The sequence below is a fragment of the Carcharodon carcharias genome, chromosome 2 (genome assembly GCF_017639515.1).
Source record: "Carcharodon carcharias isolate sCarCar2 chromosome 2, sCarCar2.pri, whole genome shotgun sequence".
NCBI lineage: Eukaryota > Metazoa > Chordata > Chondrichthyes > Lamniformes > Lamnidae > Carcharodon > Carcharodon carcharias.
Genome location: NC_054468.1, coordinates 151,242,752 through 151,262,494, shown reverse-complemented (window position 1 = coordinate 151,262,494; position 19,743 = coordinate 151,242,752). Strand labels below are relative to the sequence as shown.

At 45.1% G+C, this 19,743-nt stretch overlaps 1 protein-coding gene across 8 annotated transcripts in view; it reads right to left on the bottom strand.

Moving 5' to 3' along the window:
• Positions 1 to 19,743, bottom strand: part of serac1 (serine active site containing 1) — a 435,627-nt gene that overhangs the window by 114,818 nt on the left and 301,066 nt on the right. For 7 of the 8 annotated variants that reach the window (XR_005942391.1, XM_041182871.1, XM_041182869.1 and 4 more), the window contains one exon: positions 6,128 to 6,241. Coding sequence is in view for 7 of the 8 variants with exons in the window: in XM_041182871.1 (XP_041038805.1) it covers positions 6,128 to 6,241 (114 nt within the window). In the remaining variant the exon portion in view is untranslated. Of the gene's footprint in view, positions 1 to 6,127; positions 6,242 to 12,117; positions 12,265 to 12,392; positions 12,696 to 19,743 lie in introns of those variants that run through there. The other variant, XM_041182876.1, reaches the window with a different exon arrangement.

Below are 19,743 nucleotides of genomic sequence, written 5' to 3'. Positions count from 1 at the left end.
ATCACAGAATTACAGAGTGCAGAAGAGGCCCTTCGGCCCATCGAGACTGCACCAACATGTGAGAAACACCTGACCTACCTACCTAATCCCATTTACCAGCACCTGGCCCATAGCCTTGAATGTTATGGCGTGCCAAGTGCTCATCCAGGTATTTTTTAAGGGATTTGAGGCAACCCGCCTCCACCACCCTCCCAGGCAGCGCATTCCAGACCATCGCCACCCTCTGGGTGAAAAGGTTTTTCCTCACATCCACCCTAAACCTCCAGCCCCTCACCTCGAACTTGTGTCCCCTCGTGACTGACCCTTCAACTAAGGGGAACAGCTGCTCCCTATCCACTCTGTCCATGCCGCTCATAATCTTGTGCACCTCGATCAGGTCGCCCCTCTATGCTCCAATGAAAACAATCCAAGTCTACCTAACCTCTCTTCAAAACTTAAATGTTTCAACCCATGCAACATCCTGGTGAATCTCCTCTGCACACCCTCCAGTGCAATCACATCCTTCCGATAATATGGCCACCAGAACTGCACACAGTACTCCAGCTGTGGCCTCACCAAGGTTCGATACAACTCAAACACCTCCCTACTTTTGTAATCTATGCCTCGACTGATATAGGCAAGTGTCCCATATGCCTTTTTAACAGCCCCTCTAACATGCCCCTCTGCCTTCAGAGATCTATGGACACACACGCCAAGGGTCCTTTGTTCCTCAGAACTTCCTAGTGTCATGCCGTTCATCGAATACTTTCTTGTCAAATTACTCCTTCCAAAGTGTGTGACCTCACACTTTTCAGGGTTAAATTCCATCTGCCACTTATCTGCCCATTTGCCCATCCCGTCTATATCTTCCTGTAGCCCAAGACACTCAACCTCACTGTTAACCACTTGGCCAATCTTTGTGTCATCCGCAAACTTACTAACCCTACACCCCACATAGTCATCTATGTCGTTTATATAAAAGACGAATAATAGGGGACGCATACCAGATCCTGTGGTACACCACTGGACACTGGTTTCCAGTCACTAAAGCAACCTTCTGTCATCACCCTCTGTCTCCAGCAACGAAGCCAATTTTGAATCCACCTTATCAAATTACCCTGTATCCCATGTGCATTTACCTTCTTTATAAGTCTCCCATATGGGACCTTGTCAAAGGCTTTGCTGAAATCCATGTAAACTACCTTGGCTGCCCTACCCCATACCAGATCCTGTGGTACACCACTGGACACTGGTTTCCAGTCACTAAAGCAGCCTTCTGTCATCACCCTCTGTCTCCAGCAAAGAAGCCAATTTTGAATCCACCTTATCAAATTACCCTGTATCCCATGTGCATTTACCTTCTTTATAAGTCTCCCATATGGGACCTTGTCAAAGGCTTTGCTGAAATCCATGTAAACTACCTTGGCTGCCCTACCCCATCTACACACCTGGTCACTTTCTCAAAAAATTCAATCAAATTTGTTAGGTATGACCTCACTCTGACAAAGCCATGCTGACTATCCCTGATCAAACCTTGCCTCTCCAAGTGGAGATAGATTCTCTCCTTCAGAATTTTCTCCAATAGTTTCCCTACCATTGACGTGAGACACACTGGTAATTCCCTGGCTTATCTCGACAACCCATCTTAAATAGCAGAACCACATTATCTGTTTTCCAGTCCTCAGGCACCTCCTCCGTGGCCAGAGAGGAATTAAAAATTTGGGTCAGAGCCCCTGCGATCTCCTCCCTTGCCTTCCTCAGCAGTCTGGGTCACAAATCATCCTAACCAGGAGATTTGTCCACTTTTAAGCCTGCCAATACCTCCAATACCTTGTCACTCCCTATGTCAATTTGCTCAAGAACCTCACAGTCTCTCTCCCCGAGTTCCATACCTTCATTCTCATTCTCTTGGGTGAAGACGGATATGAAGTATTTGTTCAACACTCTACCGATGTCCTCTGCCTCCACCCATAGATTGCCTTCTTGGAACCTAATGGGCCATACTCTTTCCCTGGTTATTCTCTTCCCATTGATATACTTATAGAATATCTTGGGATTTTCCCTACTTTTACCAGCCAGAGCTTTCTCATATCCCCTCTTTGCTCTCCCAAATTGCTTTCTTAAGCTCCACATTGAACTTTCTGTCCTCCACCAATGCCTCTGCTGATTTGCTTCCCTTGTACCTGCTAAAAGCCTCTCTTTTCCTTTTCATCATATCCTGAATATCTCTGGTTATCCATGGTTCTCTGGGCTTGTTACTCCTTCCTATCACCCTAGAGGGAACATGTTGAGCCTGTACCCTCCCCATTTCCTTTTTGAACACCCCCCACTGCTCCTCTGTAGATTTCCCCACAAATAGCTGTTCCCAGTCTACCTTGGCCAGATCCTCCTTTATTTTACTGAAATCCACTCTCCCCCAATCCAAAACATTTTTTTGTAACTTGTCTATTTCTTTGTCCATAACAAGCTTAAATTGTACTATGTTATGGTCGCTATCACTAAAATGCTCCCCCACCACCACCTCAGCCACCTGTCCAGCTTCATTCCCCAGAATTAGGTCCAGCACTGCGCCGTGCCTTGTTGGACACTTTCCATGTTGATCTAAAAAGTTCTCCTGTACACATTTCAAGAAATCCGCTCCATCCACGCCCTTAACACTATGTCTATCCCAATTAATGTTGGGAAAATTGAAGTCACCTAATATCACCCTGTTGTTATTGTTTTTACACACCTCCACAAATTGTGCACATATTTGCTCCTCAATTTCCCGCTGACTATCTGGGGGTCTATAATAAACACCTAACAATGTGGTTGCCCCTTTTTTATTCCTAAGTTCTACCCAAAAAGCTTAATTCAATGCCCCCTCCAAGATATCATCTCTCCTTACTGCAGTAACTGACTCCTTAACTAATAATGCAATGACTCCTCCCCTTTTACCCCCTCCCCTGTCTCGCCTGAAGATTCTGTATCCTGGAATGTTGAGCTGCCAATCCTGCCCCTCCCTTAACCACGTCTTTGTGACGGCTACTGTATAACAATTCCACGTGTCAATCCTCACCCTTAACTCATCTGTTTTACCTGTAATACTCCTGGCATTAACGTAGAGGCCATTCAGCCTTGCCTTACTCCCTTGAGACTTAATGCAGCTGTACTCCCTCTGACTTGATTGTTTTACTGTATTATGACGTGTCCCTATTCTGCTAACATTCTGTGTCCCCTCCCCCTGCTGAATTAGTTTAAACTCCTCCCAACAGCACTAGCAAACCCGCCTGCAAGGATGTTAGTCCCGCTCTGGTTCAGATGTAGACCGTCCCACTTGTACGGGTCCTACCTTCCCCAGAAATGGTCCCAGTGATCCAGGAATCTAAAACCCTCCCTCCTGCACCAACTCTTAAGCCACGTATTCACCTGCGCTATTCTCCTATTTCTGTGCTCGGTAGCACATGGCACTAGGAGTATTCCAGAGATTACATCCCAAGAGATCCTGCTTTTCAGTCTACTGTCTAACTCCATGAATTCTTGATGTAAGACCTCATCCCTCTTTCTACCAATGTCATTGGTACCAACATGTACCATGACCTCTGCCTTATCACTACTAGGATAAGTAAAGTCCCTCATTATAACAACTCTATAATTCTTGGACTTCTCTCTAATTTCCTTGTTTCTCTACATCTTTTCCGCAGCAATGTAATGGTACCTTTTCTGTTTCTTACCTCTAGCTAAATAGATTCTGTTCTTCACCCCTATATGATATGCTCCCTCTCCAGTACTACAATGTCCTCCTTAATCAATGCTGCCACCCTTTCTCATTTCATTCTCTATCTTTCCTGAACACTTTGTATCAGGAATATTTAGTTCCTAGACCTGCCCTTATTTGAGCCAGATCCCCATTATCATCACAAAATCTTGGGCTGGATTTTATGGGCAGGGCAGGGGAGTGTTGTAGGTCGTGTATTGCTCGCCACTCCACTCCCTCAGTAGAAAAATCTTACAAGAGGTTGTCCTGCAGCGATAATACGCTGGGGGCAGCCTTAACAAGCTGAGAGTGGGACTTCTGCCCCTCATGGAACGGAAGTCCTGTCCTTGAGAGCTGCCGGCGAATCTGACTGGTTGGCAGCTGAGTAGTCCCAGCAGCGCCAGAACTCAGTAGCGGCTGTTGCTGGGACTGCAAAGGTCCTGAGGAGAAGGAAAATGGATGCCGGACTAAAGGTGAGTTTGGAGTTTTTGGTCCCGAAAGGACTGGGGATGCTGGGGAAAGTTGGGGAGCGGGGGAGGATTCTGAGGCTTATGGGGGAGGCACAACAGAGGGGTACCAAGGGTACCATCTTGGGATTGGGGTTGCGGTGAGCAGGAGGGAGAGTGTCCCTGATGGTCACAGGGCACCCCCCAAACGTGGAATTCCCCCTTCTTTCTTTGCCCCTTTAAGCCAAAGTTGATGAAAAAGTGGGCTAGCCTCCTTTGTTCCACCTTCCTCAACTGCACATATCATTGTGACAGTGGCTGAAACAGGTCCTTATCTGACCATTAATTGGGCTTAGGGCCTTAATAGGTCTAAGGGTGGGTGGGCTGGCAGATGCCTTACCCGCCCACTGTATTATGGGGGACAGCTGGGCTGTGGGTGGGAAGGTGGGCTAACCACCTGTTCTATTTTACGTGCTGCCCCTGCCTGCAAATATGCCTGCTGTAAAATCCTTCCATATTTCCACGTGGTTATCCAGCCTGCAGCTCACCAGCCTTACATACCATGCTCTGCGCATTTACGCTTTATTTAGGCTTTATTAAGTTCCGTCTTATTCTGACCCCACCTTACTATTTCCTACTCAAGTGATATTTGTCTCTTCCAAAATCTCTGTGAACCTTGGTGTTCCTCCCTAATATTACCTCTTGATTCCCACATCCCTGCCAGCTAGGTTAAACCTTTCCTAAATAGCAATTGGCCCTGTCTCTGTTCAGATGCAACCCATCTGGTCCCATCTCTCCCAGGATTAGTCCCAATGTTCCAGGCATCTAAAGCCCTCCCTTTTTGCAGACTGTCTCCGGCCACACATTCATCCACATTTCAATCAGTGACAAAATAAGGTGTGTCTAAGAAAAATTGAAGAATCTGTTTAGAGCAGATTATAAACAGGATGCAAGTGTGCATTATCCAAATCTATTTTCTATCAATCAAACAGAAATACTCTTTACTAGTTCTCCTGATGGTTTAGTGAGTGTATCTGATGAGGAGGTAAGCCTTACAGACCAGGAAGTCCCAGGTGCAATCTCCAGACTTGGCTAAATTAGTTAAATGCAGCCAGGATCATGGTTAGGTTTTTATAATTATCCTAAAACTTGCTTCGATTGACTATCCAGTGACATTTGCTGGAGGTGTGATTGTGTGAACGTCAGATGACAGGTGCAGGCTTCGTTGTGCTGATCCCATGACACAATAGCTTGCTGACATCCACTGTCAAGGCTCGCATGTGAATAATGGTCACTTTGATAAAGTACCAAAGGACAACTGTCAAACAAGGACTGTATCCCAGCCTTCAGGGCAGATGGAGGGAAAGGGAAAAAAAGTAACCACTATATTTTTAAAATGATAATCATTCATTGGAAAAAGGAGTAATAATGATTTGAGGAAAAAATTTATCAAACTTCCTGAGAGGGTGGTGAAGGCAGCTTTGATCAAGGTATTCAAAAGGAAATTGGATTGCTATCTGAAAAAAAGGTGCAAGGATACAGGGATGAAGCAGAGGAGCGGGACTAGGTAAAATGCTCTTTTAGAGAGCCAGTGCAGTCTCAATAGGCCAAATTGCCTCCTTCTGCACTGTAAAGATTCTGTGATTAACATTAACTTAAATGAAGCCCACTGCACTTGTTCAATTGTACTTGTGAACTATTCAGCATTAGTATGAAATCAATCCAGGCTCTCAAAAGAGATTCAAATGATAGAACAAATTGCGTGGCTAGATAGCTTTTCTTGTTCTTCCATTCTTATTTATTAATCATCAAAATATTGCTTGATAACACATAATTTAGTAAGTGGAATGTTCACTCGTTACTTACCAAGATCATAAAACATAGAAAGAGAAGTTTTTATTTTTACCTCCTTGAGAGAAAACAGAATAATTGGGTTCAGAGCTTTCAGGAAAAAATAAAATTTTACCTTAGAATGTTTAGCAAGGGCTTGCAGACAAAATGATTCAACCTTCTCAGATGGAACAGAGCTTAGACTCTGAGCGTAAGGAAGACCATTTCCCCCAAAACACCACAAGCCTCCCTGCAACACAAAAGGTTTGATAACAGGATTCAGATCCTCTACACATTCTTAAATGCCATAGCATTCTTCTTCTAATACAATGTAGTTTTTTAAAATTAATCCTGTATCTTTGTACATACTTAAGAATTGCTCTTGTACCATGAAGCATTTTGTATCACTTAAATAAGAAAATAAAGGTGATCTTCTACGCGAGTACATTTTGTCATGCATCTCAAGAAGCTGGACTGCTGACCTTCTCACCAAATTTCCTTTGTTCCTGCTTGGCATTACCCTTGTATGGCATAGGTAAGATCAGAAACTGAGTGGAGACTATGTCCCCTTTGGGTTCCCCACAAATGGTAAAATTTTCAGTTTCTGTAAAAGGTTTGCAGCAGTTAGATGTACCAGCAGGAAAACAAAGTAAAGCTACACTTGCCAATGCCACAGGCAACATAAGTGTGCATAGCCTTGACATGGAGGAACACACCCACTTCACATCACATTTCTAAAAGCCCAGTTGTACCTCAACAGGACAGGTAAATATGTAAAAAACACTTTCATTATTACAGTTAAACACAATAATGGAAAAACTTTATCAAGTGGTTTTGGAGGTGCAGAACACAGCACTGTGAGCAGAAAATGTGCAAAAGTATGTGTATTGCTGAAAAAAATAGACATTTTTGTCAAAGCTTTTCTTCTTGCACTCTCAGAATCGCACAGTGCAGAAGAGGCCCTTCGGCCCAATAAGTCTGCACTGACACGTGAGAAACACCTGACCTACCAATTACCAGCACCTGGCCCATAGACTTGAATGTTATGACGTGCCAAGTGCTCATCCAGGTACTTTTCAAAGAATGTGAGGCAAACCACCTCCACCACCCTCCCAGGCAGCGCATTCCAGACTGTCACCACCCTCTGGGTAAAAAAGTTTTTCCTCACATCCACCCTAAACCTCCAGCCCCTCACCTCGAACTTGTGTCCCCTCGTGACTGACCCTTCAACTAAGGGGAACAGCTGCTCGCTATCCACCCTATCCATACACCTCATAATCTTGTACACCTCGATCAGGTCGTTCCTCAGTCTTCTCTGCTCCAATGAAAACAACCCAAGTCTATCCAACCTCTCTTCATAACTTAAATGTTTCATCCCACGCAACATCCTGGTGAATCTCCTCTGCACCCCCTCCAGTGCAATCACATCCTTCCAATAATGTGGCAACCAGAACTGCACACAGTACTCCAGCTGTGGCCTCACCAAGGTTTTATACAACTCCAACATGACCTCCCTACTTTTGTAATCTATGCCTCAATTGACAAAGGCAAGTGTCCCATATGCCTTTTACACCACCCCACTAACATGCCTCTCCGACTTCAGAGATCTATGGACACACATGCCAAGGTCCGTTTGTTCCTCAGAACTTCCTAATGTCATGCCGTTCATCGAATACTTCCTTGTAAAATTACTCCTTCCAAACTGTATCACCTCATACTTTTCAGGGTTAAATTCCATCTGCCACTTATCTGCCCATTTGACCATCCTGTAGCCCAAGACACTCAACCTCACTGTTAACCACCCGGACAATCTTTGTGTCATCCGCAAACTTACTAATCCTACCTCCTACATAGTCATCTATTTCGCTTATATAAATGACGAGTAACGGGAACCAGCACAGATCGCTGTGGTACACTGGCTTCCAGTCACTAAAGCATCCTTCTGTCATCACCCTCTGTCTCCTACAACTAAGCTCATTTTGAATCTACCTTATCAAATTACCCTGTATCCCAATATGCATTTGCCTTCTTTATAAGTCTCCCATGTGGGACCTTGTCAAAGGCTTAGCTTAAATCCATATAAACTACATCAACTGCACCACCCCCATCTACACACCTGATCACCTCCTCAAAAAATTCAATCAAATTTGTTAGGCATGACCTCCCTCTGACAAAGCCATGCTAACTATCCCTGATCAAACCTTGCCTCTCCAAGTGGAGATAGATTCTCTCCTTCAGAATTTTCTCCAATAGTTTCCCTACCACTGACGTATGACTTACTGGCCTGCAATTCCCTGGCTTATCGCTACAACCCATCTTAAATAGCGGTGGTTACATTAGCTGTTCGCCAGTCCTCTGGCACCTCCCCCATGGCCAGAGAGGAATTAAAAATTTGGGTCAGAGCCCCTGCGATCTCCTCCCTTGACTTCCTCAGCAGTCTGGGACACAAATCATTCTAACCTGAAGATTGGTCCACTTTTAAGCCTGCCAACACCTTGTCACTCCCTATGTCAATTTGCTCAAGAACCTCGCAGTCTATCTCCCCGAGTTCCATACCTTCATCCTCATTCTCTTGGGTGAAGACAGATGTGAAGTATTCGTTCAACACTCTACTGATGTCCTCTGGCTCCACCCATAGATTGCCCACTTGCTCCCTTATGGGCCCTACTCTTTCCCTGGTTATTCTCTTCCCAATGATATACTTATAGAATATCTTGGGATTTTCCCTACTTTTACCAGCCAGAGCTTTCTCATATTCTCTCTTTACTCTCCTAATTGCTTTCTTAAGCTCCACCCTGCACTTTCTGTACTTCACTAATGCCTCCGCTGATTTGCTTCCCTTGTACCTGCTAAAAGCCTCTCTTTTCCTTTTCATCATATCCTGAATATCTCTGGTCATCCATGGTTATCTGGGCTTGTTACTCCTTCTTATCACCCTAGAAGGAACATGTTGAGCTTGTACCCTCCCCATTTCCTTTTTGAATGCCCCCCGCACTGCTCTTCTGTAGATTTCCCCACAAGTAGCTGTTCCCATCCACCACTACTCTCCTCCGTCTGGCTGAACTTGTTCTCTCACTGAACAATTTCTCCTTAAACTCCTCTCATTTCCTCTAAATAAAAGGTGGCTATGGGTACCCGCATGGGCTCCAGTTATGCCTGTCTCTTTATGAGGTATGTGGAACATTCCTTGTTCCAGTCCTACTCCCGCCTCCTCCCACAACTCTTTCTTCGGTACATCGATGACTGCTTCGGTGCTGCTTCATACTCTCGTCTGGAACTGGAAAAATGTATTAATTTTGCTTCCAATTTCCACTCCTCCATCATTTTCACATGGTTCATCTCTGACACTTCCCTTCCTTGACCTCTCTGTCTGAATTTCTGGTGATAGACTGTCCACCAATATTCATTACAAGCTTACCGACTCCCACAGCTACCTTGACTACAGCTCCTCACACCCTGCTTCCTGTAAGGACTCCATCCCATTCTCTCAGTTCCTTCGCCTCCGTTGCATCTGTTCTGATGATGCCACTTTCAAAACAGTTCCTCTGATATGTCTTCCTTCTTCCTTAACCGAGATTTTCCACCCACGGTGGTTGACAGGGCCCTCAACCATGTCCGACCCATCTCCCATGCATCCACCCTCACACCTTCCTCTTCCTCCCAGAAAGATGGTAGGGTCCCCCTTGTCCTCACTTATTACCCCACCAGCCTCCGTATTCAAAGGATTATCCTCCGCCATTTCCGCCAACTCCAGCATGATGCCCCACCAAACACATCTTCCCTTCACCCCCCTTGGCGGCATTCCGCAGGGTTCGTTCCCTCCGAGACACCCTGGTCCACTCCTCCATCACCCCCTACACCTCAACCCCCTCCCATGGCACCTTCCCATGCAACCACAGAAGGTGCAACACCTGCCCCTCTACATTGGAGAGACCAAACGCAGACTGGGTGACCGCTTTGCGGAACACCTTCGGTCTGTCTGCAAGCATGACTCAGACCTCCCTGTCACTTGCCATTTCAATACACCACCCTGCTCTCATGCCCACATGTCCTTCCTTGGCTTGCTGCAATGTTCCAGTGAAGCTCAACGCAAACTAGAGGAACAGCACCTCATCTTCCGACTAGGCACTTTACAGCCTTCCGGACTGAATATTGAGTTCAACAACTTTAGATCATGAACTCTCTCCTCCATCCCCACTCCCTTTCTGATCCCTCCTTTTCCAATAATTTATATATATTTTTCTTTTCCCACCTATTTCCATTATTTTTAAATGTATTTCCATCCATTGTTTTATCTCTACCTTTTAGCCTATTTCGATTCCTTCACCCCACCCCACCCCCACTAGAGCTATCTGTACCTTGCTCATGCTGCTTTCTACCCTTAATGTCACCTATTAGCACATTTCTTAGCTAATATCACCACCATCAACACCTCTTTGTCCTTTTGTCTATGTCCTTTGTTCTTTTGGCAATCTCCACCTATCACTGGCCCTCTACCCAGCTCTACCTGTCCTAACCCCCCTTAAACCAGCTTATATTTCACCTCTTTTCTATTTTTCCTTAGTTCTGTTGAAGAGTCATATGGACTCAAAACATTAACTGTATTCCTCTCCGCAGATGCTGTCAGACCTGCTGAGTTTTTCCAGGTACTTTTGTTTTTGTTCCCTGTCTACCTTGGCCAGATCCTGCCTTATTTTACTATAATCCGCTCTCTCCCAATCCAAAATAATTTTTTGCAACTTGTCTATTTCTTTGTCTATAACAAGCTTATCAGGACAATTTGGAAGCATACCAATTGTAAAGGGAACAACAGCTTACACTGTATGAGAAGACAGTGTTGATTGGTTGGCAAGTAGACTGTGACTGGTAAAGATTGGCCTTATCAGCAACTTTGTAAATAGGGCCTGAGCCATTTGCTCACCATGTAAGCTTGATGCTGAAATAAGGCGCATCAAAGGCACCCTGCAGGATAATGGCTACCCTGATCAGATCATTTCGCGCTGCATATCACACAAACTCATAAACGGGCCTAAGGCCTTCACTTTTGGCCCTGAAATGTGCCCAATCTTCCTCAGGTTACCCTGGAAGGGCATGATATCTCAAAAATTTGAGCAATAGATGAAGCCTGTTCCCCGCAAAACACTACAAGGCTCCCTGAAACACAAAAGATTAGAGTGTTATTCGTCACTATCAGGATGCTGCCATCAAGCCAAAAAGGCATTCTGCCTATCACACAAATGAGTAAAGTGATGTATGAATTTCAGTGCCATTGTGATGCTAGGTTTGTAAGCCATGCATCCCAAAGACTGGCGGATTCAATCAAACAGCATGTCCCTTCTGCTGTTTGCAACGGGCAAGGTACGGACCATATCTAACCAGCTCGTGCTTGTACAACTCAAAACAGTGTCCAACATTAGATGTGATTCCATGATTTGACAATGTTTGCTAAATAATCCTCAGTGAGCTAAGAATTACACTGACAACCAATTTAAGTTGTTAGTTGAGCTCGCAGTGTGGTACATTTCCGTGCACTGGAAGCTACATACATTAATACACAGGGTCCTGTTCTTTGCAGACAGAAAGAATGTGTACGCACATTGCACCTGTTTCAGCCATACGAAATAAGTGACAGCCATTCGCTGATTCATTCCTTGCAGCAATGCCTTGACCAATCAGAGTCAAGCTGCCGGGTTCAACTTTCAAGCAATGCTTGGCATTTAACTGTCAGTCACCATCAACTTGTGCATATTCCATGGCAACACCTCTACCAATCACCATACACTTGCCAACCAATCAGCATTCTCTTCTCATACAGTATAAATTGTAGTTGGTTACATTTAGTATTTTTGTGAACTGCCTTGGTGAGTGCAAGACAAAAAGTTTCAACACAAATGTTCTTTTTTCAGCAATACTCAAGTTCTATACTACCAAATGACAAAAAGTATGTGCACGTGTAAAAGAATGCTCCCCATCTGTCTCCAAAATAAATGAAGATTAAATAAAAAATATTTTGATAAAGCAAGTTAAAGATTAAGGAATTTGGGAATATGATTTTGTAATAACTTGTATTTATCTAGCTACTATTGACAAAGTTTTTCCATCTCTCCTTCTACACAATGCCTTCACCTTTCCAGAATGCAGATGAGCTACATGACCCTTCATCTTACACAGCCAAGAATGAACATCATTTGAACCTGCAATGGATGTCGATGAGATGTTTGGTACAAGCACTTTTGACATTGAGGGTGAGACATCACTGATGTCAGCAATGAACTGAGAAGAGACAAACACTTTGATCAGCACAAGCAACTCAGCATACAGAGAAGTCATCCACAAGAGGAGATGTGGAATGGATGTAGTTTTAATAACATTGATGCAAAGTATATACATGTGGTGAACACCTGTGCTACCATTGTGCTCCTAGTCTTTCTTGATCTTCCTATCCCTACCACCATGTCTTGGTGCATCCCTGACATCCACATTGGAGGTGGAGGCAGCCTGCTGACTTCTACACCCTGTTGTCTGTGATGAATTTGGTGGGCCAAGTCCAACAGGGTCTCTTCGGTTCTCCTGCTGTGAGGCAGGTGCATCCTCCTTGATCTGTGGAGCTGGAAACGATGGGGTCACAGGCAGAGGGGATTGGGATTGGATGGACACTCCTGGAATTACTGCTGGATGGCCCCGTGGTGTCTAGCTGCTGGTCTTCCTCCCTATGGGTGCCCGAGGCCCCCAGGCTAACTCCTAGAGGAGAAGGGGCAGCTGGAGTGAGATCAAGGTGCCCTGGCCCCTCTCACGTAGCCACTGATGAATGCCACCAATGCCTACAGCAATGGAGTGCAGCTCCTGGCGCAATGCAGAAGCTACGTCCTGGGCCAAAGTCTCCATGACAGCTGCCATCCTACCAGTGTTCACCTCTGTGTGCTGGCATTTTGGCGCTATTACCTCAGACTGAATGCAAATGGACTCCTCCATCATACGTTGCAATCTGTGGAATGCAGCTGGTAACTCTGCTTGAAATTCCCATGTCTGTTGCTGCTGCTCCAACATCTGACTTATGACCGAGTCTACAGGCTAGTCATCTGACTGGGACTCAGCAGAATCCTGGCCTCCAGCAGTCCTCTGAGTGTCGGTGACGTTGGATGTCCCTGCCTCTGCCTGCTGTGGACCAGATTCTGTGCTGTGCTTAACAGATTGTGACACTGAGCCTGCTCTAGATCTAGGTCCCACTGAGGTGCATGTCTCTGCACTGGTGGAGGGTGTGTGTGAGCGCTGTGATGGGTCTTCAATAGTGGTGTTCTTAGGATCCTCATCCGAGGTGTTGAGGGGGCTGCAGAAGAGGGGCTGGCTCCTGGTGTCCCTGGGATGCTTGGTGGAGGTGTCTATGAAAGAGAATAGACATAATTAGTGCATGGCAACCAACTCAAAAAATGACAATACAATCTCAGTATCGGTGTCTGAAGGATCAGCTGGTGCAGGGTCCTCACTTGAGTCTGTGCCGCCGAACTCACCGTTGCCACAGGCATGGCCCCAGTCCTCGCCAGCTAGCTCAACAGCATGCTCCTCATAGGGAGTGAGAATCTTCAGCTCAGGCATCCACCCAACAGTCTGGGAACTCTCCCTTTTATTGTGCACGAGCTTGTCCTACATAAAGACAGATGGAGAGACTGTGAGTGGAACTCTTGCCAAGGAAAATGATAAGGATGTTTTCCTTGTGTGGGTGCTGAGTGGGGCCATGCACAGGTTGAGGACTCGACGTACATAGGATATGTGCCTAGATGGAGAGGTGAAGATGTGTGTGAGGTAGTGAGGTCCCTTGAGCTAGCAGTATGAGAGATCCCTATGGAGTGTCATCCTGTGAATGTGTGAGGAGCTTATGAGAATGAGTTGTGAGTGATGAGATGATTGACTTAACCTGACAGAATGGATGAGATCATTCATTCTCTTCCTGCATTGGATGGCTGATCTCTGTGCGGAGTTGGCACTCATTGCTGTGGCCACCTTCTCCCAAGCCACAGTTATGATGTTGTGGACTTCTTTCTACCATCACGGGGGAGGAGCACCTCCTGTCGATCCTTGATGGCATCTAGAAGGTGACCCAGCGAGGAGTCACTAAACTTGGGCATTACGGATTTTTTTTGGTTTGGGGGTCATCTTTTGCTCGAAGCAGTCCTGGGATGCAGACACTGAGAAAGCTGTATGTGGGTGCGGTTTAAATATGGTGTGATGATCTGCTGAGGTCACGGCAGGGTGGCTGAATCAGAGGCTGCTTGCCAATAGGTGAGTTTCCTGTTGATACATATTTAATGAGGCAAGTAGCAGACAATTGGGCGCCCTTGCGGCCAGTGGGGAAAATGCCGCTTTTCCTGCCTGCCACCGCACTAAGTCTGGATGGGAAAATCCCGCCCCAGGAATGTGGAACCCAGCATGTGCAGATTAGGCCAGATAAGGCCTAGTCTGAACTTGGTGGATTTGTTTGGATAGTCAGGACCTTTGGAGCGGTAAAGTATCCCTCTGTATCTTGTCCCAGGACATCTTTGGGAAAGGTAAGGCACTCTTTGGGTGAGGTAGGGCACCTTCAGGATTGTTGAAAGTAAACACGATTGTGCATATAAAAGCATAAACTGATTGAAACTGTATAAGCTGTCAAAGAATTGTCAAGTTGTCAAATAATCACCAAAACACATTGGAACTTCCAAAGCTGTCAATGAACTGTCAAAGCTTGTTAAATAACTGTCAAAGGATACTAGGTGAGTTAACATGGAGGGGGTAAGGAGAAAGGGCGGTGGGTAGGAGGCATGGGATGGCATGAGTTGGCACTAAATTGGCACCGGAGCTATAAAAAGCTATGGAGATGTGGGGGGAAAAGGGGGTGCGAAAAGCCATGGAGGGTGGGTAGAGGGGCATGGGTTGGCATAGGGGGATTGTGCAGCTAAGGGGGAGTGGGTGGGGGGTGTGGTGGGGTGAGGGCTGTATTTTTCTTTTAACCACTTTTTAAATTAAATTCAACAAAGTGCTGCAGCGCAGAGACAGGTTTTCCACTCAGCCCACTTCCACACCCAGCAGTCTCTGCCCTCATTCCAGGGCAGCAGGTCCGACTTCTAGTCCAACCTCCTCACCAGAACAAAAGACTGAGCTGTGGGTCGCCATTTTTAAAGGTCAGGTTTGCAGAATCGGGAATTCCCCCAACTCTGTGTACCTGACCCGGAAGCAAAACTCTGGACCACTTTTTTTTCATTCCTTCGTGGGATGTGAGCATCACTGGATAGGTCAGCATTTATTGCCCATCTTGATTTACCCTTGAGAAGATGGTGGTGAGCTGCCTTTTTGAAACGCAGCAGTCCAGGTGGTGTAGCTCTACCCACAGAGCTGTTAAGGAGGGAGTTCCAGGGTTTTGACCCAGCGACAGTGAAGGAACAGCAATATATTTCCAAGTCAGGATGGTGTGGGGCTTAGAGGGGAACATGCAGGCAGTGGTGTTCCCATGCATCTGCTACCCTTGTCCTTTTAGATAGTATAGGTTGCGGGTTTGGAAGATGCTGTCGAAGGAGCCTTGGTGGATTGCTGAAGTGCATCTGGTAAATGGTGCACACTGCTGCCACTTGTGGTGGAAGGAGTGGAAAATGAAGGTGGTGGATAGATGCCAATCAAGCGGGCTGCTTTGTCCTTGAAGGTGTCAAGCTGCTTGAGTGTTGTTGGAGCTCCACTCATCCAGGCAAATTGAGAATATACCATCAGACTCATGACTTATGCCTTGTAGATGATGTTCAGGCTTTGGGTAGTCAGGAGGTGATTTAGTCACCACATAATGCCCAGCCTCTGACCTGCTCTTGGAGCCACAGTATTTTATTTGGCTGGTCCAGTTCAGTTTCTAGTCAATGGTAACCCTCAGAATGTTGATTGTGGGGTGATTCAGCAATGATATTGCCATTGAATGTCAAGGGGATTCTCTCGTTTGAGATGGTAATTGCCATTTTTCAGCCCAAGCCTGAATGTTGTCCAGATCCTGCTGCATATGGCACGGACTGCTTCAGTCGCTGAGGAGATAGGAATGGTGCTGAACATTGCGCAATCATCAGCGAACACCCAACTTCTGACCTTCTGGCGAAAGGAAGGTCATTGATGAAGCAGCTGAAGATGGTTGGGCCTAGGACACCACCTTGAGAAACTCTTGCAATGATGTCCTGGGACTAAGATGATTGACTTCCAACAACCATAACCACAAGCATCAGCTCTGTAAAAGTGTCATGCGGACTCAAAATGTTAACTCTGCTTCCCTCTTCATAGATGCTGTCAGGCCTGCTGAGTTTTTTCGGCATTTTCTGTTTTTATTTCAGATTTCCAGCATCCACAGTATTTTGCTTTTAACCACAACATCTTCCTTTGTGCTAGATATGACTCTAAACAGTGGAGAGTTTTTTTCACCCGATTCGCTTTGACTCCAGTTTTGCTTGGGCTCCTTGATGCCACACTCGGTCAAATGCTGCCTTGATGTCAAGGGCAATCACTCTCACCTCACCTCTTGAATTTTGCTCTTTTGTCCATGTTTAGACTGTAAGGCTGTAATGGATGGAACCCAAACTGAGTGTCAGTAAATAGGTTATGGGAGTAAGTACCGCTTGATAATACTATTGATGACCCCTTCCATCACTTTGCTGATAATCGACAGTAGATTGATAAGGCAGTAATTAGCTGGGTTGGATTTGTCTTGCTTCTGTGGACAGGACATATCTGGGCAGCTTTCCACATAGTCAGCTGGATGCCAGTGTTGCAGCAGTACCAGAACAGCTTGGCTAAGGCCACAGCTAGTTCTGGAGCACAAGTCTTCAGTGCTATTGCTGGAATGTTGTCAGGGCCCATAGCCTTTACAGTATCCAGTGTCTTCAGCCATTTCTTGATATCATGCGGAGTGAATTGAATTGACTGAAGACTGGCATCTGTAATACTGGGGACCTCAGATGGAGGTCAAGATGGATCATCCACTCAGCACTCTAGCTGAAGATTGATGCAAATGCTTCAGCCTTATCTTTTGCACTGATGTGCTGGGGTCCCCCATCATTGAGGGTGGGGGTATTTGTGGATCCTGCTCCTCCAAATAGTTGTTTAATTATTCACCACTATTCATGACTGGATGTGGCAGGACTGCAGAGCTTAGATCTGATCTTTTGATTGTGGGGTTGCTTAGCTCTGTCTATTGGATGCTGCTTTCGCTGCTTGGCATGCAAGTAGTCCTGTATTGTAGCTTCACCAGGTTGACAGCTCATTTTTAGGCATTTCTGGTGCTGTTCCTGGCATGCCCTCCAGTACTCTGCTTTGAACCAGGGTTCATCCCCTGGCTTGGGTGTAATGGTAGAATAGGGAATACGCCAGGCCATGAGGTTACAGATTGTGGTTGTATACAATTCAGCTGCTGCTAATGGCTCGCAGAACCTCATGGATGTGCAGGTTTGAGTTGCTAGATATGTTTGAAATGTATCCCATTTAGCATGGTGATAGTGCCATACAATACGATGGATCCTTAATGTATCCTTAATGTGAAGATGGGACTTTGTTTCCACAAACTCTGTATACAGTTGAGAGAAAAAACAAATTAGCAGTACTTCCTCAAGCTAAAGACAAGATAAATGACACAGTCAGGCACTAAAGATCAGCCATCTTGCCTGGGAATCACAGTAAAGATAAATAAATTTCTGTGAGGTGATTATGTAGCTAGTCGAATGGCACCTTAAAAGGTGCGTCAACCTCTGCTTTCTCTGCCACTATATCTACCATAGAACTCCATCAATGGTCCTCTGCTTTTAACATTACATTAACTGCATCAAATATCAGCCACACATCATCAGTGAAGAAATAATTTTTAAAAATCCAATTGTAGAATAGTTACAGCACAGAAGTAGGTAATTCACCCCGTCACGTCCATGCCAACTCTCTGGAAGATCAACTCAGCTGGTCCCACTCCGCTGCCTTTTTCCCATAGCCCTGCAAACTCTCTCTCTTCAGGTGTTTATCCAATTCCCTCTTCAAAGCCATGATTGTATCTGTCTCCACCACACTCTCAGACAGCGCATTCACCACTCACTATGTAAAGAAGTTTTTCCTCATATCGCCATTAGGCATTTTGCCAATCAGCTTAAATCGGGGTCCTCTGGTTTCAACATTTCTACCAATGGAACAGTTTCTAAACTCTGTCTATTCTGTCCAGCCCCCCCTTGGTCTGAATTTCTCTTCTCTGAGGGGAACAACATCAGCTTCTTCAATATATTCAAGTAACTTTAAGTCGCTCATCCCTGGAACCATTCTTGTGAGTCTCTTCTGCATCCTTGCTGAACCCTTTAAATCCTTCCTAAAATGCGATGCCCAGAATTGGATACAATACTCAGTCGAGGCTAAATCAGTGTCTTATAAAGGTGGATCATAACCACCTTGGTCTTGTACTCTAAACCTGTTTTTAAAGCCCAGGATCCTGTATCCCTTTTTATCTTTTCACTTTCTCAACCTACTCTGCCAGGTTCAATGATTGCTGCACATATTTCTCTGTTCCCTTACCCCTTTTAGAATTTCACCCTTTATTTTATGTTGTCTGTCTCATTCTTTCTACGAAAATGTATCAGCTCACACTTTTCTGCACTAAATTGCATCTGTCATGTATCGGACTATTCCAGCAACCTATTCATATCCTCTATCACTATCCTCACAGTTCACAATACTTCCAAGTTTTGTGTCATTTGCAAATTTTGAAATTGTTTCAGTTGTATGCCCAAGTCTAGGTTATTAACATATATCAAGAGAAAAAGTGGTCCTTGTACTCACTCCTGAGGAACTCCACTATATACCTTCCTCCACTCAAAAAAAAACAAGCATTTACCACTACTCTGTTTCCTGTCTCTCAGCCAATTTTCATCTTTACTGATAAGTCTGTTATGTGGTACTGTATCAAAATCCTTTTGGAAGTCCATGGACAGCACATCAACTGCGTTGCCTTCATCAATCATCTCTATTACATCATCAAAAAAAAAATCAATCTATTTAGTACATTTATTAAGGTACATCTATCTATGTACCTTAATAAATCCATGCTGGCTTTCCTCAATTATTCCACATTTGAGACTTAATTTCATCCCTTAAGATTGTTTCTGAAAACTTTCCCACCATGCGATTAAACTAACTGCCTGTAGTTGCTGTGTTTATCCTTACATCCTTTTTTGAACAAGAGTGTAATATATGCAATGTTCAGGTCCTCATGGATTGAAAGATTATGGCTGGTGCCTCCACAATTTCCACCATTCTTTCAGCATCCTCAGATGCATCCTACCCAGACCAACTTTAAGTTCAGCCAGCCTTTCTAAAACCTTCTCTTCATTTTTTTAAACACTTTCATGGGATGTGGGTGTCATTGGCAAGGCCAGCATTTGTTGCTTGCTAAGCTATTTCAGAGGGCAGCTAAGAGTCAGCAGATTGCTGTGGGTCTGGAATTACATGTAGGCCAGTCCAGGTATAAATGTAGCTTTCCTTCCCTAAATGACATTGGTGAACCAGATGGGTTTTTATGACAATCAATGATGGTTTCATGATCATCATTATCTAGATTAGATTTATTTATGAATTCAAATTCCACCAGCTGCCGTGGTGGAGTTTGAACCCGTGTCCCCAGAGAATTTGCCTGGGCCTCTGGATTACTAGTCCAGTGACATTACCATCACATCACCATCTTCCCTCCCTTTAATTTTTAGCCCATTAATCACCTCAACTACCTCA